The following is a 23,127-nucleotide window of genomic DNA, read 5'->3' as shown; positions in this document are numbered from 1 at the left end:
CTGCCAAGTACAAATGACTTCATGTACCTTGACACCATTTCATAGTATGGTGAAAAGTCTTACTTCTCTAAACAATGTAGCTTTGCCAACCACTGATTTAGCCTATTCTACTCCTTAGTTCTATTCTAGCAATTATTCACTTGAAAAACAAAATTAAAATCAGTGTGTTTTTATACTTGTTCATTCATTCATTCATCCATTATTCAACAACTATTTTTTGAGCACCCACTCTGTGAAACGTAATATATTAATGCTGGGAGAAACAGAAAAATGACTACAATGTAGTCTTTGCCCCAAGGAAATTGCAAGCTGATAAAAGAGAGACGGCATGTTTGTAATTACAAACATCTACAATGCAATGCGGTAAAACAACAACAATAATAGTAATGTGTGTCTACTGTGTGCCAAACACCATTAGAAAACCAAAAACCAAATCCATTGCTGTCGAGTCAATTCCGACTCATAGTGATCCTGCAGGACTGAGTAGAACTGCCACATAGGGTTTCTAAGATGCGCCTGGTAGATTTGAACTGCCAACCTTTTGGTTAGCAGCCGTAGCTCTTAACCACTATGCCACCAGGGTTTCCAGCACCATTATAGGTGCTTTAAATATTTCATCTTATGTAAATTTCACAAGAACTCTGAAGACTAGGTATTCTTTCTCCCTTTTTTTCCCCAAACAATCAAGCTAAGGATCAGAAAGATTCAGCAAACATGCATGCTCACATAGCTAGTGCAGGGTAGAGCCAGGCTTCAAACCCAGCCCTGTTTGATTTTAATGCTTGTTCCCTTTCAAATAAACACTGTTTCTAAGTTCACCATTTATTGAACATCCATATGCCCAGCACCATCCTGAATGCTTCATCTCAGTGTCTCATTGAATCCTCACAACAACATGATGCCACATGCATAAATATCAATTTTGCAGTTGAAGAATTTGAAGGTTAGCAAAATTAAGTAACCTGATCCAGGTTATTTAATAAAGGTACTTTGGGAAGGTATAATGGAGGAGGCGTGGTTTCACTGATTTAGTTCAATAAAGCAAGAGCAGGGTGTTCTATGGAAGGAAATAGTACCAGGAATGGTACAGAGGCTGGAAAGTGCTATTAATCTCAAAAAGTGTAAATATTCTAGATTGGCTTGGGCACAGGGATCATATTGGTCAGGAATGGCAATTATCACTACAAGGATAGACTATAGTCAGACACATCAGGCTAATGGGTTTGGATCATACGCGGCAGGCAATGGAGAACCAATGTACATTCTGGATTGAAGAATGACAAATTAAAGCTATTATTACTGATCCACTCTTCTTGAATCTGTTATATTTAACATGATTTTACATATTATTATTTGTTAAGTTCTTCCAAGAACATTATACTTACAGCTTTCATTTAAAGTCATTTGTTACTGTTTTTTTTAAATGCCCTTTTTCACTGATCTTTTGGAAAAGCAGACTTTTTGTGCCATAGCCCAATCCTCTTCAACCACTTCAACTGTCAAGACTGAAATCAAACAAAGAACACAAAACAGAAGAAGACAGGAGTCTGAGAGTGGGAAAGGGGTAGGTTCCTTTGGACATCAATCTGAAGTCAATTCAGATGCACTGTAAAGTCATTAAGTAATTAAACTCCAGCAACGAAGGTAGATGTGAGAGAGTAGAAGAAGAAAAAGACATTTTATTCCATTTCTACTAAAGACTAGAGTCAAAATATTAGCAAACTAGAGTTATCCCTCTCTTAATCTATACATATAACAGAAATGCAAATATGAAGATTTTGTGAATTTCAAGACTGCAGCGACAAGTGTTTTCTGTGGTGGTCACATACCCCATGGACTTGGAGATCTGGCAGTACCCCATGCCATTTGTGTCCCTCCTCGACTTTGTTTCCATAGCCACCAAGCATTGGCTGGCTGTAGTCAGCACTCCCCTGCTACTGCACTGCCGTCTCATGCCAAGCTCACTATGCTTGAAGAGCAACTTCCAACTGGTGATCAATAAGAAATGAGGAGATGCTCCTTGAATGGAAGTTTCTGGCATGACTCCCAGATAGGCAGAATCTGCACTCAAGCTGGCTTTCTTCATCATGATAGGATCCAACTCAGCAACTTCCACAGATGGTGTCCCTCAGAGCATTCTAGCCTCCCAAAGGCTTAACTGAGTGGGTGGGTGATCTGAGGCTTTCAATACCCGAAGCTGATCATAAAATAACACTGACCACCAAGAGTGAACCAGGCACTTGTTTCATAAACATTACTTTTAATTTTGACAACAATCCAGAAGATAGACATTTTGATTCTCATTTAACAGATGAGAAAATGGAGGCCTGAAGCAGTTAACTAGCTTTCCAGTATATACATGCACAGTCAGATTTTTAATCCAGGTCTGACTCACTCCTAAGTCTTGTCATCTTTCCCCTTAGTTACATGGCCTCCCCCTGGGTCACCGCCAGATCAAATGGTCCCAAACATGGCTACGAATGACAATTACTTGGTAAATGATTTCAAAGTACATATCCTCAGGCCCAACCAGAGACCTACTAAATATCTATAGTATATTTCTATCTATAGCTATACATCTATATCTATATTATCTATATATTTATTTAAAATAGGGTTTCTCAACTTTGGCACAATTGACATCCGGGATGGATTGGGGGGCTGTCCTGTGCATCATAGGATGTTTGTCAACATTCCTGTTTTCTACCTACTAGATTCCACTAGCACTTCCCCCTCCCCATCACAGTATGAAAACAAAAAATGTCTTAGACCTTGTCAAGTGATACCTAGGGGCAAAGCTGCTCCTGGGTGAGAACCACAGATCTAGAAAGCAGCCCAGGAAATTTGCAAAAAAGGGTATCCAAAGTTTGTGTTTGTAAATCACTGGTCTAAGTTATAATTTCTATATAAAAGACATGAGACACAAAAAGCAGGTACTGGAAGATAATAGGTGGAGCATCCTTTCAACTTGCAGGATTTGCCAACCTATGTGAACTGTAACTAATTTTGGCCTGCACAGTGGATATGTTGTCATGGAAGTTTTCCAAAGCAGGATACAACGTGGCAAATGTCCAAATAAGAAATGAAGATGACGACGCACTTTAGATATTCTAGAAAATATCATTTGATTCATGGGAAGTTTAATTTGTCCACATGTCTCAGATTAACTATACCTGTACATTGCTCAGTCCAAAACTAGTCCATAGTAAATATTCTGGATTTGCTTAACTTATATTTATTCAATTTCTTTATTCTGAGGAACTTAGCAGTTAAAAAACATTTCATCTGAAGAAAATATATAAAACTGAGGCCGTTAAGTATTATTATTACCATTTCATGGATCAAAAAAAGAAGGAGTTTAAGAATACATCCTCAAGAGTGGTTTCTCCAAAGCCATGGAAACAAGTGATAAAATGAGCACTGAATTTTCATTCCTAAGTTGTATTCATCAAATGGCTCGCTACCTAGTTAAAGTCACCCAAAGCTTTTCACAGAAAATTCTCTAATGAAATTCTGCCACTGCCCTGAATAATCCACATCAAGCCAAATACATCTGTATTTCTGACTGGCATAAAATCTACTGAATTACCAAAGTTCGATGATTATACTATACTATACTATTTATTTAATATGCATATAGTAAAACAAAGTATCCTGGATCAACAGAAATTAGAATTGCTTTACAACTCTTCATCAGATCATATATTCTAAATACTTCTGTAGAATCACTCCAGGTAGTTTAGGATAATTCCTTTTCAGAATAAATTTCAACAACACTACAACTGCATACAATAATATTATAAGTCACTCCAGGGTATCTGAATATAAGAGTATTCTTTTAAAACATTTTTTTTTAAAGAGCTGGAGTACTTCAATAATCTTAGAAGTTTGTCTAAATGTTGGAAAGCATGCCAGTCAAGTGATTCATTTTATGTATTAATCCAGCTTGGCTGACAAGTGGTTGCTAATACAGCACTTCTAACATTGATTCAAGTTCCATAAAAGGATTTTGACTCATAAAAAATGCTGGCATAGCATTCGGATGTAGGTGTTTCCATTTCTTGTCTACAGGAATACAGCAATGTGCCAAATTTTGTTGGTGACCGCAAGCATTTCTGAGAAGATAGGTGTTACAAAGATCAAATAAATGTACATACATTAAAGCTACCTGCATCCTCCTATGTGTCACTCCTTCACTCCTCCAAAATAGGGGTAAATCTTGAAAGATGGTCCCTGAATAAGCGCTTACGGGTGTATAGCCATTATGCAGTTTGTTTGTTCTTTCTTCCTCCCTCACAATCCTCTCTCAATTTTTAATTGTTATTCTGGGAGAGAGGGATCCTTACCCCACACAGCATCCTTAGTAATCACTGGGAGACAGCAAGTCTCTTTTCCTTCACTGAGGTGGTTAGTACTATGAAAACCAGAAATCTGATAGCTTCTTTCTGTCAGCAGAAAATGAGAACATGACCTTGTCCTGAGAAACATCATCTAGTAATATTTTTCATAACTTCCATACAATGATGATCTAATAAGAATCTAAAAGTAATTAAGTGGATCTCTTTTAGCCAATCAAAGTCTTATTCAAATACGCAGTTTTATCAGGATTCTAAGGGAGCCATAAATTGGGGCATTTTGAAAAACTGGGATCTAATCCAGTCCATGATCTGATCAGGGTTCAGTGGTAATAATAAATTAGGACTATTAAAACTGGGAATCATTCCAACATTTTATTTTGCGCAAACAACAGGACCTAGCAAATTCTTCTGCAAAAGATAGGGATATTCACCGACGAGTAACACCATGCTGAATTAATCATTTATATGTAATCATGCCAAAACATGAGTGTTTTCAACAGTTTAAATAGTGCCAAAGTTTAAGTTCAGTAAATAGTTAATTACTGAGAGTCACTTGGCAAATTAAAGTAATGAACCTTCTGGTTTCTTTAATAAAACACGCACTCTTTTTCAGATACAATAATGACAAAATTCTATCAATTCATTTGTTGCTTTATGTGTTTAGGAGGGTGATATGAATGTAGCTTACAACTAAAATATTAATTCAGAATGTAAAACTTTCCTTTTCCTTCTTAGAATACAATAAGCGTCTTCATTTTTCAGTATGAGCAAATGTTGGATAAACTCTAGCCTCATTCTGGTTTTCATTTCAATTTCCAGTAACATAAAAATCCTCTATAATTAAATAAAATGCTGAGAGGTTGGGAATAGATTTTCACCCACCTGTATTCTCAAAGTATAAACCGTTTCTGAATGTTTTTATTTCTCTAAGATGCATTTCGTTTATATGGGGAACTTGCAGCTGCATAATTAAATTTTGCTTTGCCAAATATGAAAAACACATGTATTGATTTAAACTAAGGGAACAGGCCACAAGCAGCGCAGCTGATAAGGCAAGGGAGAAGCCTCTGCAGTTCTTGGAAGGCTTCCTAAAAGGAAAGAAAACTAAGAACCTTGAATTCAGACACTGAAACCGATTAACTTTCTTAAATCTTAGTTTCACTCTCTCTTAGGCATTCCGTTCAGGCCAGTTGTTGAAAACAAGATCCATATGTTTCCATACTTCTCAGTGCTGAAGCTGGAGAGAGTGCCTCTTCCACCCCCACCCTCCCAACCCCATCTTCTCATGTATCCAACTAAGATTCTAATAAGATCTACAAGGACAACATTTCACTAGCACACTAAACAAGCGCCCTTACCAAAGAAACTCGAATATGGTATAAAAGTACACAGAAGACCTTGGAGTGCATAGCTAATGTGTTCTTGAATTCTTTTTTTCAATTTTAGTATGAAGTTTCATACAGCAGAATTTTATTTCAGGGTCAGTAACGTGAGACTTAGGAGTCCTTAGGTGGTGCAAATGGTTAAGTGCTTGACTACTAACCAAAAGTGATGCCTCAAAAGAAAGGCCTGGCAATTTGCTTCTGAAACGTCATAGCCTTGAAAACCCTACGGAGCAGTTCTACTCCGCAACATGTGGGGCAAAATGAGTCAAAATCAACTCAACAGCAACTGGTTTTTAATATCGGGCTTTAATGGAAGACAGCCTTTGATGCCAATGGGGATTTTTCCTCCCATTACAATAATCCTAAATAAACTAGGGGAACATACTTTTCTTCAACCAATCTCCACCTGATTTTTGAGAAGGTATTAACAATACAAGTACAACATGCATGTAATTAGGTTTTTTATAGATCCAAGAATCTACTTAGTTTCATACTTTGCAGAGGGTTATACACTTAAGCTAAAGTTTTAGAATTAAACAAAAAAATACATTTATTGACTTGTTATAACAATCTCTTGCTTTCAGCTCACGATACTAATTTATGTAATCTGAATGTCTAGAAAATGATAATTTAACTTAGCTTGAAAAAGAGATTCTAGGAGAAATAATCTTTGAATATACTATTGGATTCATCCTAGCAAGGATGAATAGGTCTTTGGAACTAATATTTTATTATGGCCAATCTCACTGAAGCATGAACAAAATGATGAATTATTTAAACCAAGGCTTCATTGCAATGAACTGTTTGACTTATATCAGGAGGGCATATATCATCAGCTCAGGAAATCAAATATAAGACTAAGAAAATCCTACTACGCAATTCAGAGCAAGAGACTTGGACTTACGTATTCAGGTAAGAATAGTGCATACACTACCATGAACCAAAGTCATGGCAATTTCAAGAAAGGGCACTCTAGGAAATCAAAGAAGATGCTTCCATTTTATATACTTAGATATGTCAAGGAACATTGATTATATTGTGGACTGCCAAAAGAACCAGAATGTTCCTTAGAAGTGAGGATGGAGAAACTTTAACTTGCTTACTTTGGACATGTGATCAGGAAAGACCAATCACTAGAAAAGGACATCATGGTTGGTAAAGTAGAGGACCAAGGAAAATGAGGGAAACCCTCAATGAGATGGACTGACATAACAACCATAACAATGGACTCAAACATACCAACAATCATGAAGATGGTGCAGGACTGGACAACATTTCATTCTGTTAGACATAAGGTCATCATGAGTCAGAAACAGCTCAGCAGCAAATAACAACAACAACAAGATCTAGGAAAGACCTTAGAGATTGTCTGTGGACAAATGTAGCATTAGCAACCACAATCTGATTTTAGATTGTATGTGGCTTAATGTGTTAAATTACAAAAACTAACTTATGTGGTTATGCATTTATAGAATAATTTATTTATTTACATAAGTACAGGTATAATTAAGACAATGAAGATAATATATCTATGACTGAAGTTTATGAAACTCTGATCTAGTCCAATGGTTTGATGCACTAATCCTCTCTAATTAGACATTTCCAGAGTCAGCAAGCTCATTGTCTCATAAGGCATTCTAATTGTTATATTTTCTCTTCTATTAAGCTGAAAGCTACCTCTTTTGAAATACTGCCCCATTAGAATCTGCAAGAAGGTAATGAATGAAGAGAGAGACAAAGTAAGTAGAATAGAACAAAACGGATACCAAACTGTAAGTATAATCCCTCTTCTATGTAACAGTTTTTCTAGCATATGAAATCAGCTCAGTCTTGATTCTCCAAGCTATATGCATCTCAGGTCCTCCAACACTTTTCATAAGACATGGATTTAGTGCCTCCATTCATTGTGTGTGAGAGAGGCAGAAGATATTCCAGGTGTGATCTGAGAAGTTTAAAATAGGAATTACGGTTTCCTCCCTTGTTTTGTACATGAATTTACAATAATGTAGCCTAGGAATGGATTAATTTTTTGGCAGGCATATCCTCATGTTGACTCATGCTAAACTTACCCTCAACTAAAACCATCAGGCAAATTTTCATATATTTGGTATTAAGTCAAACCTTCCACATCCTGTGTTTATACAGCTCATTTTTGGATCTAAAGTCATTTATTCCTATTATGACATTTATTCCTATTAAGTTTCTTTATGTTTGATTCAGTCCATGGTTCCAGATGATTCTGTCATCAGACATACTATCAACCCCTGCAGCTTCTTGGCATTCACAATCTGATCAACAGGTCACCGTCAATGACGACAACGTTCAGTAGGACAGGCTTAATAAAAATAAATTTTTTGAGAAAAACTGTATTTTTATAAGCTTATATGGATGGCCTAAACATTCACAATTGTTGGGTACAGTTTTTCAAAGAGCTAAAAATCTTTCTATGGTTATATCATTTGGTATATATTTCTGTACCTTATCCACAGTCCACAGGATATTATGAGACAATGCAATTCTGATGTCCGGGAGAATATCCTTACGCTTTGTGAAGTCTAGAGACTGGAACAGGGTTTCTCAACCTCTGCATTACTGACATATTGATTCAGATAATTCACTGGTGCAGTGGGCAAGGGCTATCCTGTGCATTTTAAGATGTTTAACCACATCCAATGTCTTCAGACATACTCAAATGTCCCCTGGGGGGCAAAATTGCCCCACTGAGAACCATTGCTGTAGATGCTAGAACAGTCCCCCAATCTAATTTAGTAACCCAATCAACCGAATGTGGCTTTTTTGACCTTTCATAACTGTAACTAAGAATATGCTAGTCATATATAGCACCAAAATAGTTCCATACCAGAAACTAGATATTAAGTAGCCATGGAAATCATAAGGAAAGTAATGCATAGAGTGGAGTGGGCTAATATAATCTTAAAATTTACAGTGTGAGGTTAAATTAATCCTAGGGTAAAACATAAGGAAACTGAACCTTCAAGAAGGAATTCTATGATTTAAGAGGAGGTACTCTATCAAGATCTTTGTATCTAGGTGCTCATCAAAGTATTATTTGTAAAGTGAAAAACTGGAGACAAACTAAGTGTTCAATAACAGAAGATAAATAAGTTAAGGTATACTGAGCTCAGAGAATATTAAACAGTCATCAAAAATGTCATTTCAAAACCCTTAATGATATAGGGAAATGCTCACAATATAATGCTGTGAAAAAAGCAAGGTATTACTGTGTTTTTACGCAAATAACGCACATCTTCTGTGTTTGTTTGCTGGCTGCACCCTTCCCCTGTGAAGTATTTTCATAAGCATGCTATGCTAAATTTTTTTTTAAACAGCAACTTGTGGAAGAGGATTGGCATGATGGCGCTTGTGACAGTGCCTGGTGGCGGGGAGGCCATGGCCAGCAAACAAATGTAGAGGGCATGCGTTATTTGCGTAAAAATATGACACATATGCAGCATGGATATCAAGATTGCAAAGAAAATATATGCATAGAAAAAAGATGAAAAACATTAATAGTGGTTATGGGGTTATAGGGGGACCTGGTGATGTAATGGTTAAGAGCTTGGCTGCTAACAAAAAGGTCAGCGGTTTGAATCCACCAGCTGCTCCCTGGAAACCCTATGGGGCAGTTCTACTCTGTCCTCTAGGGTCGCTATGAGTCAGAATTGACTTGACAGCAATGGGCTTGGTTTTTTGGTTTTATAGGGTCCTGGTAGGATTATGCGTGGTTTTCATAGTCTTATTTGTACCTTTTTATGTTTCCAAAATTTTGTTAATGAATTTGTATTGCTTTTATAAGTTTTGTGTGCATATGTGTATGGGGTTCTGGAGGAAAGTGTTTCATATTCCCTTATGTGAGTGAGCACTGGCAGGGTTTTTATTCACATAAGAATGTGCCAGCAAGGTAAGATGCTTCAGAGAGAGCACATGAGGAGAACTGACAATATATATATAGACCAGCTTACTCGGTCTTCTTGGGGAAAAAAAAACAAATTATGCATCAGTTTTCATAAAATTAGAATGGTTTAATCTAATGTTCCAGCCAAATCCTGTCTCTACAAGTTAGAAGAATCACCTTGAGCTAGCCCACTAAAGATAGATTCCTGGTCTCCAACTCCCAAGATTCTAATTCCGCAAGTCTGGTGTGGGTTTTTAACAAGCTCCTCAAATGATTTACTCTGATGCACGTGGTTCACGGACCACAATTTGAGAAACAGTGCTGTAAGAAATCATACGGTTTGAGTTGGATGAGTTTCTTTCTTTTTTTTTCTTCTTTGCCTTTATTTTAAATAACTTCTTCCAGGTTAAATATGGAAGACAGTTGGTATAGGCCCAGAGTGGTGTGCTGGTAAAATAGGCTCTTTGGGAAAAAAAAAAAAAATCCAATTTTGCGCATTTGCAATTTCTGTGATGTAAATACTCCCAACATGGCCAATTTCTAACGATCAATGGTTTAACAACTGGATCCCAAAATTCTTGAAAGTTACACACTTGCCTCTCATGAGCTGGTAAGGGCTGGCTCCAGTACTGTACAGTATATATTTTACTTAAGTGCTTTAACTCCTTTGAAAAAAAAACTATGTTAACGACCAACTATTACATATTTATTACAGTTAAGATGGAACAGGTAAGCAATAGGATGGCTTAGATTATCTTAAGAAAACATTTTTTAAATGTATTTGGAAAAAAGGATAACTCTGTGAGTTTTTAGATATGATTTCGTATTTTATCCTATTTTTTTCCCCACGGTCATGCCATGAAGAGTGATATACTTGCTGAGTTCTTTAAGAGTTGTGAACTGGTTTCCTATGGATGACGGCGAGCTAAGGAACAGGGCTCCAGGGCTGGGAGCAACGCCAAATGCTCAGCCTTCACCTCCAACCTCCATGGACCTCAGTCCCTAAATTGTTGAAATGCCCCTGGTCATTAATTCTATAGCACTCAACCATAAAATCAACTCCTCCAACTTCTTCCCCTAGCACATGATTGAGACAATGCTGTCTCTAGCAAACCCGCATCAGATGTATTTTATGTGTTCACATGTGGGAAGCGGCCTAAGTGGAAGCTTACAGTTCTTTCAATATTTTGACCAGACATATTTTGAGAAAATTGGACCTGAAGCCTATATAGTCAGCTGCGGCAAATTTACAGCCCTGCTTTTAAGAACAAAACTCCCTCAGGCACCTGCTTCCTAAAGGCAAAACCAGAAAGGAAATGAACTCTTGCTTAAACACAACCCACCTTATTTTATGGGTTGTCAATTTTCTAGCTGGCATACAGTTCCCCAGCTACTAAGAGGATTTTTTTCCCCCTTCATACCCAAGAAAGATGTGAGCTGCAAAAAATGTGAAGTCTGCATTCTAGCAAACAGCTCCATTTCCTGAAGATGAGGCATGGGATGCAGAGCCTCAGTAAATGAAATCAGGGGAGCAGTGAAGATCTATGATGTAGGCTCACTGCCTAGATGCCTTTGCCAATATATGCATTAAAATCTTAACCTGAATTACATTTTACATTACGGGATTACTGAATCTTGGGCTATGACGGAGAATGCATCTTTCTCGTCTTTGGGGCACCTCTGTCGGGTGAAAAGTCAACAACAATGTAAAGCACTTGATTTCCTTTTAACTGCTCCACTGACTCTGGAACTGAGCTTATCAATCTCTCAACAATGAGAAAGGACTAAATAGGTTTTTTTCCTCGCTATTGATAAAGTCAGCCATCTCAACAGGAATAGACAACAAGATAGGGGTCAAAGGCTAACAGCAGATACTCTGAGGCTGCTGTGTGCTAGAAAACACAATGAATAGGTATGATTTTCTTAGAATATATACTTGAGTATGAAAATAAATAAGAGAACTGACTCCTTAAAAACTATAAGAACTAAAGCAACTAATGAGCAAGTGAAAAGATGGATAAATCTGATTTCATATATGATGAAGTCAGAATCAAATACTTAACATTTTATGCTAGTTTTGCCATAATCTCTGTCTTTCTCCAAGCTCCATTTAGTTGTGAAGGGGAAGGATTTTCAGGAGAAATCCGAATATTCAATTACATGTTTCAAAATCAGCCATTTACACGTTCACTTGGGATAAGTGCTAGAGTTAACATCAAAGATATGTGAAGGACCTCTTGTTCTAATGGAACATTAAGCCCCTCAAACAGGAGAATTCAGCCCTTGCAAACTGCTATTATTTCCATAAATGAAACTGGCCCTTTAACAGATGGGCTACATACTTTGTACTTTTTAACTTGCAGATAGCCTAAAAAAAGACACTGGCTTTTTTAAAATGAAGGACGTGTACTCCTCAAATTACAGTACTCACATGGATTTAGCAGAATAAAATTAAGGAGGCATACAACAGTTTGACAAAAATTAGGAACAGACTATCGGAATCTGATAGTTCTAAACATCAGTATCAAAATGACCTTTAAAAACATAACTCATCGTTTAAACCACAAAGAAAATAGGCACTGGTAGAGTTGACATTAGAGATAGCATAGTATGGAATTATAAATACTGATATAATAAAAACATGAAGTTAATTTCTTCTCAAAATATAATCAAAATTCCCCAGAAAGGCAGATTCCTTTTCTATCAGGTGCTTTTCCTTTTATATTAGCTGATCTTTAAGCATCTTAAAATAAGATTTCTGCAGTTGATTGTTACAATAACTACATTAAACACACAGGCCATGGACACAAATAAAATAAGGAGCTCAGCATTTCCTCTCACCTTTCACGTTCTTCTTTCATTTTTTCCAGCTCCTCTTCTCTCAGGCCACCAGGCTTCAGAGTACCTTTCTGCTCAGCCTTTCCACCCTTCTCTTCTTTCTTCTTTCCAAATCTAGTGAAACATGAAGGAGAAGATGGTTGTTAACAATAACCATGTTCCTTTATGAGATGAACTCATTAAAACCTAATTCTTTATTCTAAGCAATACAAGATCGTGTTGCACAAAATGGAAGTAAAATAAATCATGAAAACAGAAAAGTAATGTGGTTGTTAAATTCTCTTTCCTTCCTTCCACTCAGATATTTATTGTGCATCAAGCACAATATCATGTGATCAAAATACTAATTATTTCTAACCATCAACTCAAGAGAGAGCAAAAAACTGAATAGTCATCATTAACATATAACTAGAAACTGACCAAGCTCCTAAACAGGCCTCCAGAGCTCCATATGGCATTGAAATTTAAGACTAAAATCACAGGATTGTATAACGATGGTACTGTAAGGGACCTTGTAGAATACCTAATCCAATGCTCTTATTTTATAAGTGAAGAACCAAAAGCTCAGCAAGGTCTCTGGGCTTGACCAAGACCATCCACCAGGTTTAGGGCAGGGCTGGGATTAGAGCCTGTGTGGCCTCCTACACTGTACTCTTCTGAATACACCACGTTCACTCCTCTCATTGCTAAGTCAGTCTGAGGTTACAGGCTCTGAGCACTCCTTGGTGCCTGGCATACGTCAACTGTGACAATTATCATGCTTTAAAACACACTGTGTTCCCTTAGCACTTTTAGGAACATAAAAACTGCACATCTGAAATGAAAATAAAGAAGGTGAGATTAAATTATTATTAGGATACATTCTTAAATGACAGGTATTTTTCCAAATAGATATTTTCTCTGAAAGGAACCTCCCATGGTCTTAGCATCAATAAACACGAAAAAAGATGATGACTAGATGCACTGCTAATAATCAGGAAAAAAAGTCACTCAAATATGCATATTCTTCCGTTAAGGTAAAGATTCTTCTAAATCTCTGGACATTCCACTTATTCCTTGCTACTTATTAAACAGTAGCAAAGTTTAATCGTGTGTGTATGTGTGATATACGTGTGTGTGTGTGTGTGTGTGTGTGTGTATGTACATGTATATCTATCCAACCATCCATCCATCCACCCACCCACCCACCTACCTACCTACCACCTGTCAGTCTGTCCTACTGTGGTGGCTTGTGTGTTGCTATGAAGCTAGAAGCTATGCTATCAGTATGTTAAAAATCAGCAGGGTCACCCATGGTGGACAGGTTTCAGCAGAGCTTCCAGACTAAGACAGACTAGGAAGAAAAGCCTGGCGATCTACTTCCGAAAATTAACCAATGGAAATCCTACGCACTACAACAGAATATTATTTGAGGTAATGCTGGAAGATGAGCTCTTTAGGTTAGAGGGTACTCGATATACACAGCGGCCACGACAATGGACTTGAAGATATCAGTGATAGTGAAGAAGGTACAAGACCTGGCCATGCTTCATTCTGTTGTACATGGGGTCTCCACGAGTCAGTCAACTCAACTATAAATAACAACAGCAGCAACAACAGCAGCAACAACAAATACACACACACAGGCACATATACTAACCTGGGGAGATTTTTCAAATTATACATGCTTGGCTGACCTCTCCTACACACATACACACAATCAGAATTTCCTTACATAGAGACCTGACATTAATTTTAAAGAAACTCTTGTAATATGAGCAAGCAGAATAATAGAATAATCACAAAATAAGCTATATTTCTGTCTTCTTCAGAATTGCATACAAATCGGTTATATTTCCTTTCTACATTGTGTTTCAGTCCAAACCAAAAGTTGTTAGGTGGAAACTCTGAGTATTAACCTGGAAATGTCACTGGCAATATCCATATTCCTGTCGTTAACACAGTACATACTGCATCCTGCCAGCCTCTCCCAGTCTTCACTCCTCTGAATATTTCTTAATTTACAATTTCAATTAGCAAACTCTTAAGAACTTTCTCCCTCCCCATCCGCATCTCTCCATCTACTTCTGCTCCTACTAAAATTCTTTCGGTGTGTCCAGTCTAGTCTTGAGACCTTGGCTGACCAACTATCAGCTCTAACTCCATCATCCCCAGCCCCCCACCCCTTTTTTTGTCTCTTCATTTATGCCTCCCTTTCTGAATCCAGTCCTTTTCCTCTTTGAAGAAATGACCTACCCTTTGTAGAAATAAATAGGAAAGAGAGAAAAAATACAGAGAAAAATATAAAAATATTAACTTGCAAATATAATTCAGATTTGTTGACATATCCAAGGCCTCTACTTAACTTACAAAGCAGGAGACTTCTAAGTAACGTGTATTTCCGTGAATACATTTTGTAGCTTTCCAGACCCATGAAGAAAAGTCTTAGGGATCATCATTATTACTTTAAATACCTTTCAGTGAGAAGTTAATACCTTAGTACATCACTTAGATAAATAACTTTCCCACAAATGTCATTGAATATAGTAATATTTGGGCAAAAAATTGAAAATTGTGGGAAGTCAAGGTAGAAATAATCGTTCAGGAGGCTGATGAGGGCAAAAATGTTGCCAAAAGGTCTACAGATACTAGGCTTCTTTTTTCCCCATGTTCCATATATTTTCTTCTAAATTTAGAGGTTTTGAATTTCCTGAAAGTAGTCTTGTTTTTGAAGGGTAAAACTAACTCATCTTCTAGCCTACCTTGATCTTTATTACCATAGCCAATAAGTTATTCTTCTTCCTGGCAGCTAAAATATTTTAGCTATAATGTAGTTCAAGAATAGCTAACTATGCTTTCATCGCAGTAGAATATGTTTGACAAAGAAAATGTTTGTTTTAAGTAAATTCTGTAAACTGTTTTCTTGTTAGCAAGAATTGTCAATAATGGTCAACTTAACCAATGCCACAAATATTATAAATGTTTTGATTTAAAGTTCATGATCATTTATTAAAGTTTCCAACAAGTAGAGAAAAAGCTGTGAAATTTATTTCATCGGAAGGAGAGAGTCGTCACAAGTTACCTTATTTTATAATGTTTAGGTAGGTTCAAGAACAGGATGATAAAACAATAATCTTCCGAAAGGCTTCCACATTGTTCAAATGAGGAAATCAAGACACAGAGAAGTTACCTACATTTCATTTATTAAAACACTCAATTATTTTTCCAGTTTCATAATCAAACAGCTTAATTATCAGTAGTGGTAGTGGTAGTGTTGCGGGTGGGGTGTAGACTGGGGAGAGTTGGGAGGAAAGAGTCAGTTTGTTGAATTTTCCAAGCCTTTGTTCTCTTTTGCATAGTGGCTTCTTTGGGGGTCATTTCACAGCCATTCTTACTTTCACTGAGACACAGAGAGAACAGTTGAGCAGTTCAAATACATTGATACATCTCCCTATTATTAGCTATTTTTGTGAGAAAAGTCATAAGGACTCTGAATGGCTGAAATTACTGCTTTGCATTCTAAGGGTTTCAAATATCCACTGCATTCCAAGCCCCCCATTATCTATTACTTTTGAAATTTGAGAGTTGGCCATTCTGAGCTAGCTGCCTTAAGGAAATTGCTTATAGGTCGATCTTGCTTTCAATAGAAGATATTGTCCTGAAAAATTCTGTACAGACACATGGTTTTAATCAATAAAATCTTACTTTACATGTACCTGGGAAGCCTGTTTAAAAAATCTTATGATAGATCTTTTTGTAAAGTGAAAAAATCACCTTTCAACTTACCCTTTATGTAAAGTTAGATTTTCACGAATTATTAGTTTGTTTAAAACACCTGTCCCTGTTCATTTCCACAGAGTTTATACGACACAGCATCATGGAAAACCCTTTCCTACTTTCTTCCTTCCTTTCTTCCTTCCTTTTCTCTCTCCCTCTATGTTGCTGTCTCTCTCTGTCTGTTTCCCTGCTCTGCCCTTTTTTCTTCCTTCCTCCTTTCTTCCTTTCTTTTTTCTTTTCTTCTTTCATACATCTGTTTTATAAATATTTATTAGGCATCCACAATGTGCCAGATATTATCACAGGCCCTTGATATAGGTTGTTACTTTGTTGGGGAACAAAACCAAACAAAACCCTCATGGAATTTATGTTCTAGTAAAGGATACAGACAGACACCAAATGGGTATCTATATGTAATTACAAGTTGTAGAACATGCTATGGATGATGCTAGGAGGGACAATGATAGGGAATTAATTCCTTGGGGAAGGCCTTGATGGAGAAATGGCAGTTAAGTCAAGACTATAAGGATGAGAGGTTTCAGAACAGCAAAGAGTGGGAGAAAAGCCTTGCGCATGGAGGAAATAACACACGCAAAGACAACACAAACACAAGAAGTGAAAAAGGCCAGTGTGGCAAAGGTACAAAGAACAGACGGGAGACTTGTGCGGGATGTGGACAGAAATGAAGACAAGGGCCATATAGTGTAAGTCTGAGAGAAGCTTGAGTTTTAGTCTGAGAGTGATGGTAGGTCATTTCTGAATAATTCAAGAAAGAGAGAAGCTGGGTGAAGAAACTGGTAGATTGAAAGATTTGGTGGAGGGGAAAATGGAGGAGTTACAGAGTTCTTTTAAGCAGGGTTGATAATAATGTGATGTACATTTTTAAAACACCATTCTGGTTGTGGAAGTAAACAACAGCAAATAAAAGCAATAATATAAATAAAAGCATTAAAACTCATTGGGGGCTACTGCAGCAATGTTGGTCAAAGATGATGGAATCTTGGACTATGGAAGTGGGCATTGAAAAGAGAAGACAGTGATTTGGGAATGGTGGGCAAATAGGTATCAAAAATTCAATCTTAAACATGATTATTTTGGTATGCCATTGACAAATCCAAATAGATGGGCCCAGGCCTAGGACCAGCTCCTGAGGAAGAGTAACATTTAAAGCTTGGATAGAGGAGAAGGGGTGGACAAAAGAGACAGAAAAACAAAACAAAAACAGCCAGAGAGATACGAAGAAAATCAGGAGAGCATGGTGGAAAAGGACATAAGAGACAGTGCTGCCAAAAGGAAGGCATGGTCCACAGATGGGAATACTGTTGAGAAGTCCACTGAGGTAAGGATTGAAACGTATTCATTAGATGCAGCAACGTGAAGTCATTCATAGCCTCGGCAAGGCTGGTGGAGTGATGTGAGCAGTAGTTAGGTGGGAGCGATCTCAAGAGTGAATGGCATGTAAATATAAAAGTGTGTGCCTGTGTGTGTGTACAGCCTTTTCAAGAAGTTTGGCTGGTAAGGTGGTAGCTGAAGTGGGTGGGATGTTGAAGAAGGAAGTTCTCAGTTCAGCTGGTACCAAAGCACCTTTGCTTATTGATGGGAAAAAATCTCAGAGAGAAGGAGAGGTTGAAGATAAAGGAGAGAGGAGACTAATGTTCATGATAATAGAAGAAGTTGTTGTTGTTAGTTGTCATCCCAGTGTGTAGAGTAGAACTGCTCCATAAAGTTTTCAAGGCTGGGACCTTTCAGAAGCAGATTGCCAGGTCTGTCTTCTGAGGTGCCTCTGGGTGGGTTTGAACCACCAACCTTTTGGCTAGTAGTAGTGCTTAACCATCTGCACCACAAAGAGATATACAGCACCTCTGGAGGGCCTGGCCTAATATGGGAGAAAGAAGACTCGGAAAAAAAGCGGCAGCTCGGGGAGAAAACCAGTTTCTTTATAGAGTTGAACCCAAACCCGCTGCCATCGAGTCAATTCTGACTCATAGTGACCGTACTGGACAGAGTAGAACTGCCCCACAGGGCTTCCAAGGAGTGGCTGGTGGATTTGAACTGCTGACCTTCTTGGTTAGCAGCCTGAGCTCTTAACCACTGTGCCACCAGGGCTCCTTACAGAGTTGATAAAGGAGAAATGGAGGCAGTCCCAAGTAATTAATTTTTCAGTTAATGATATAACTTGTATAAGGGAAATGGTTCCTATCCATGAAACAAGAGTTCTTAGTATAATTTAAGGGGAAGAAATAAAGGGAGATGGAATTAAATAAGGTGGAAAAGAAAAACATGAAAATAGATCTCACTTATGTTGTTATTTTGCCTAGACGGGGGAGACCCTGAACAGCCATCTAGAGAAGAGGCTGTTCAGCCACTACACATTACACTGGACTATGCACATGGAATTTAACTACAAACAAAATCAACGTATCAGGAAAAAACATCTGACCCTTCAACCCAACTATCTAAATACCCCCCAGGAGCCCATTGTTCTGTGTGTGATAAAGAGTTTAACTCTTAGTGGTTCTCTCCCAGTTTCTCAGTAAATATTTTCTTCTGATTCTACTTTTTTCCTTGAGTTTTCTAGGTAATGATGACTTTCAATCCTTCCCAGACTCCTATACATACCCTGACAAATCATCTAAATTCAAGATATGTATAGCTCTAACCTCTGGCTTTTTCTACTTCTAGGCTCTCATTTAATTCACTTCTTAATTCTGCTAAGTTCTGCCTGTCTACAAGTTTCCTCCTAGATCCCACTGGGCAGTTTACACAGCTATTACCATCGACCTTTCCACTTAGTGGATACACTATAAAAAAACAATCCTGAGTGATAGTTTACGAGGACTAAAAAGCCAGATGGAGAAAAAGTTCAGACACTCTTGTTCCAAATTAATGGCGAGCCATGAATCCAAACAGAATTGAAAGTTTGAAACTGAAAGTATGTACATTTCCTCTACAATGAGGAGTTGATCATCATATTGGTATAAATGATGCATTTGGAGAAGGCTACCAGACCCAGTCACCACTAATATTACTTGGAAACTATAGAACGGTGTCAGATGTAAAAATGTACAAATCTCATAGTCACAATATTTTCTGGATTTGGAGAATGGACTTTAGGATAACCCTGAAACTAGTTGTCTTACAAACCACAAGTGACATTTCCTTCTAATTTTACAAACTGCACAGTTTGAAATAGCTCAAGCAAAACATGGGGGCAGAGAAGTTCACAGCCTTTTGACTGTATTTCCATAGTTGATTTTGAAATCCACCCATTAAATGTTTCTGTTGTTTGATGTATTCTAAACTGGGTTCTGAATTAGCATATGCATATGCTGATCGAATTAACTTCCATGTATTGTAACCTCATGGTTTCCTGCACTTCAGCTATTGCGTGTCTCTAAAATTTACATTGCAATAGTCTTTCCTTGTTTATTTCACGTGGTTCCCATAATACTTGAGAGTTAATGACTCTGATAAAAATTCAGTAGAAATTGACCAGTTAGAGGAGGGTTTCTGTCCCCCTCCCCCTTAGTTTGGTACATAAGGGCATTGCCTATTTTTATGTTATTGATAGAGTAATGAACTGATTTCAATTTGCTACAGACCAATCTTTATCAAGAAAGAAGAACATTCTAATTTTACTTTCAGCCTTCCATAGTATCTTTGCTTTCCATGGCTAATGCCGATTGCTTTCAAGGAGGGATGCTGAATGTTACAAAACCCAGTATGCTTTTCACAATGGAAGGGCCACACTGTGGCAAGCAAGAATAAATAGGGATTTGCTTTATGGGATAGATATACACAAGTAGAAAGTGAGTGAACTGATGTTTTAATAACAAAAGAAAAATATCAATATTTAAAAACTATAATAATTAACCTTAACTGGGCCATGTGTTGAAACCCTAACAATTAGACTCTTAATTAAAATTTTCATTTCTGACAATATATGTTTAGACATCTATTTTGGGTATGTTTATGTATTTCCGAGATGATGAAGAGATATATGAAAATAACAAACACACCTCATCCCATTGATGTATTTATCTACCTTTAAGGCCAATCTTCCTACCCATCCCTTAAACAGCTCCTTCTCTCTTGGGTTGTTGCTCATTCCAGGGATGTGATTCCTAAATTAGTGGTCACGGTAACTTTTCATTCTGAAGCAGGGAATCTTCAGATCTCAAATATGTTGATGTTTGTTTGTTTTTAGGATTAAGAAGCAGGGAGGTCCTACAGCATTCTAAGATTTTTGCCTAAGTGGATAAAACATCTGCTGGGCAGAGCCTTAAACATCTCTCTGGCTAATTTGCATTCCCGACACTAAGGGACTAGGAAACACAATATATTTGGAAGTACTGAATATATTTAAAAAAAAAAAAAAAAAGGCGACAGGGTTCAGAAAGCAAAGTAAAGGAAAACACACTGTAAGTATTCTTTAAAAAAATGGGCCTCTGGAAGATTGATTTGTAAGGATCAGTTAAGAGATTTGTAAAAGACAGTAGGCAGTTACTTTGTTGAGTTTTTTTTGCAAATGAAAACTCTGGGATTACTAAAGCAGCACTCTTGTTAGGAAAAAATTTAAAAAAATGAAAAAGACGACAGAAATTAAAATTAAATGAAAATAAGCATGAATAAGTGAGCAAGAGAGATAAAGATACTAATAAGGCATGATTTTCAGATCCACACAGGGACTATAAAAGCCTTATTAACTGTCACTACCACACTGAGTTTTAAGTTATTCTATCCCTCCGCTTTCCAGAAGAAGAAATACTCTTCAGGAGTGTGCTGAACTTTGATTAATTGCTTTCATAGACTCTCACTGGCTTTAAGACATTGTATGCAAGAGCCTTATTGAGTCAGACTAAATGCTTACGATTTCTGGGAAATATATTTAACAAGAACATTAAAGAAATAGATCTTCTTGCATTTTATGTTTTCTTTATAGTTAAAAAGGCTTTTCTTTTTATTAAATGTTTACTTATTTCAAAGCAGCAAGATATATGGCGTCTTCCTTTTTATTATTATTATCTTTAAGTGGATCTTTGGGGTCCTCTGAAGGCTGGTTGAGTATGTAGACACAACTCATGGCCTATACATAAAACACTAATACTAATTCAAACAGATCATATGGCTGGAATTTAGGCTTCAGCAAACAGCCAGATACTCCTTTTTCATTTGTGCACCCACAGTATCTCCCCTTCTTTTTTCCTTTCCTTTTCTTTATGTCTTTGCTCCAGTACCCCAAAAACTAGGAAAGGAAAGGCTGATTTGAGACCCAATCACACCTCAGTTCTGAACATCTTCTTCTGCCAATGGTGGGAGATTCCCCAACTGCCTTGGTCTTCCCATGCTCAACTTGCCAGGGCTCACGCCATATTGACCACAGTTCATCTTGCAGAAGGAAATAGCCCCAATGGGAAATAGCTCCGAGGTTACCATTCACATGCAGGTGGGGTCATCTCAATAAACTGCCTGGGAAAGGAAAAACTGACTCATGTCAAAAGAATCAAACCCAGGGTGAGCTAATTAAAAGTTCTGTGGAAACTGTAGGTCTCCTCTGTAGTCTCTAAATAAAATGTCAAATACTACTTACATTCCGATAACACAGATGAATGTATATGGAATTAGTGTGAAATCCATTATCAGAAAGACCATATCTAACTCTGATAAGTAAGGAAAAAAACGACTATGAGAAGAAATGATTTTTTTTTTTTTTATAGTGACTACGCAAAGGACCATTTTAAAGGGATTCCTGGATGTCACTGCTCCATCTTCAGAAATTAAGAGAAACAGGGCACATTTTCCATGCAATTCATCTGCACTGAACAAGAATAAAATGATTGTGCTCCAGACTCAGTCTAATGGGAGTAAAACTTATCTTTATAACTCTGATTAAACAAAAAAATTATCACTTCTTTGATGCCCAAATTAGCATCTTTTCTCTAGCATACTGAATTAATTAGTTGAGTGACAAAAGAATTAGTCCACATAGGATCAAAGCTGAAATCATATTTATCTGAGATTTAAAATTAAGAACATGCAGCATTAACCCTGTATAGCTCAGGTAACATTCTTTCATGTTCTATATATTCTAAACCTTCTGCACACAAGGTATATCTAGAGATTTTTTTCCTTTTCAAGTTTTTTTTTTTTTTAAATACAAAATCTTCCTTGAGAAGACAAAGAGAACATCACAGAATTTCACACACGCCCCCACCCCCCAGGGGTGCGAAACTTTTCCATTGTGTCATAAAAATCTTAAATTATGTGGCTTTTTTTGTCAAGCATTTATTGTACAAATACAAAAGAAGCAAAATAATTAATGCACGATAGAGCTGGTATGAGAGCCTTAAACAATGAAGAGTTATTATATTGATTCTTAGTAAGTGATACTAAGTTTGAAACTATTCTTCAAAGTAGACGCTCTTTTAACTTTTTCCCCCCCTAGAATAAAAAAGCTATGATGAATAAGAAAGAATTGTTGGAAATTATTTTCTGAGATGTCTCAATTCACTAGAACTCATGTTTAATGTTTTCATGATGTGTATGATATTTTTACTAAACAAAACAAACTTGTTGGTTGTTGTGTGCCATCGAGTTGATTTTGACTCATAGAGACCCCAAAGGACAGAATAGAACTGCTCCATAGGGTTTCCAAGGAGCAGCTGGTGGATTCGAACTGCCAACCTTTTTCAGTTAGCAGCCTGAGCATTTAACCACTGTGCTACCAAGGCTCCAAAACAAACTTTAGTAGGTATATTTCTCTCTGGTCAAGATGGAATGGAGAGTGGATTCACGGAAGCAGTCCTGAGCTGAGCAGAGTTTGTACTGATGCTGGCAGCTATATATTGGGTAGGGCACTATTTTAGCTATCACT

General features: G+C 37.2%; 1 protein-coding gene across 1 annotated transcript in view; it reads right to left on the bottom strand.

Moving 5' to 3' along the window:
- Positions 1-23,127, bottom strand: part of PARD3B (par-3 family cell polarity regulator beta) — a 588,698-nt gene that overhangs the window by 91,529 nt on the left and 474,042 nt on the right. The window contains exon 19 of the mRNA XM_023732913.1: positions 12,501-12,611. Within this exon, the coding sequence (XP_023588681.1) occupies positions 12,501-12,611 (111 nt within the window). The remainder of the gene's footprint in view (positions 1-12,500; positions 12,612-23,127) is intronic.

Source organism: Trichechus manatus, unplaced genomic scaffold (assembly GCF_000243295.1).
Source record: "Trichechus manatus latirostris isolate Lorelei unplaced genomic scaffold, TriManLat1.0 scaffold00056, whole genome shotgun sequence".
Classification (NCBI taxonomy): domain Eukaryota; kingdom Metazoa; phylum Chordata; class Mammalia; order Sirenia; family Trichechidae; genus Trichechus; species Trichechus manatus.
The sequence above is the reverse complement of the archived record's forward strand: the minus strand, read 5'-3'. Positions and strand labels throughout refer to the sequence as shown.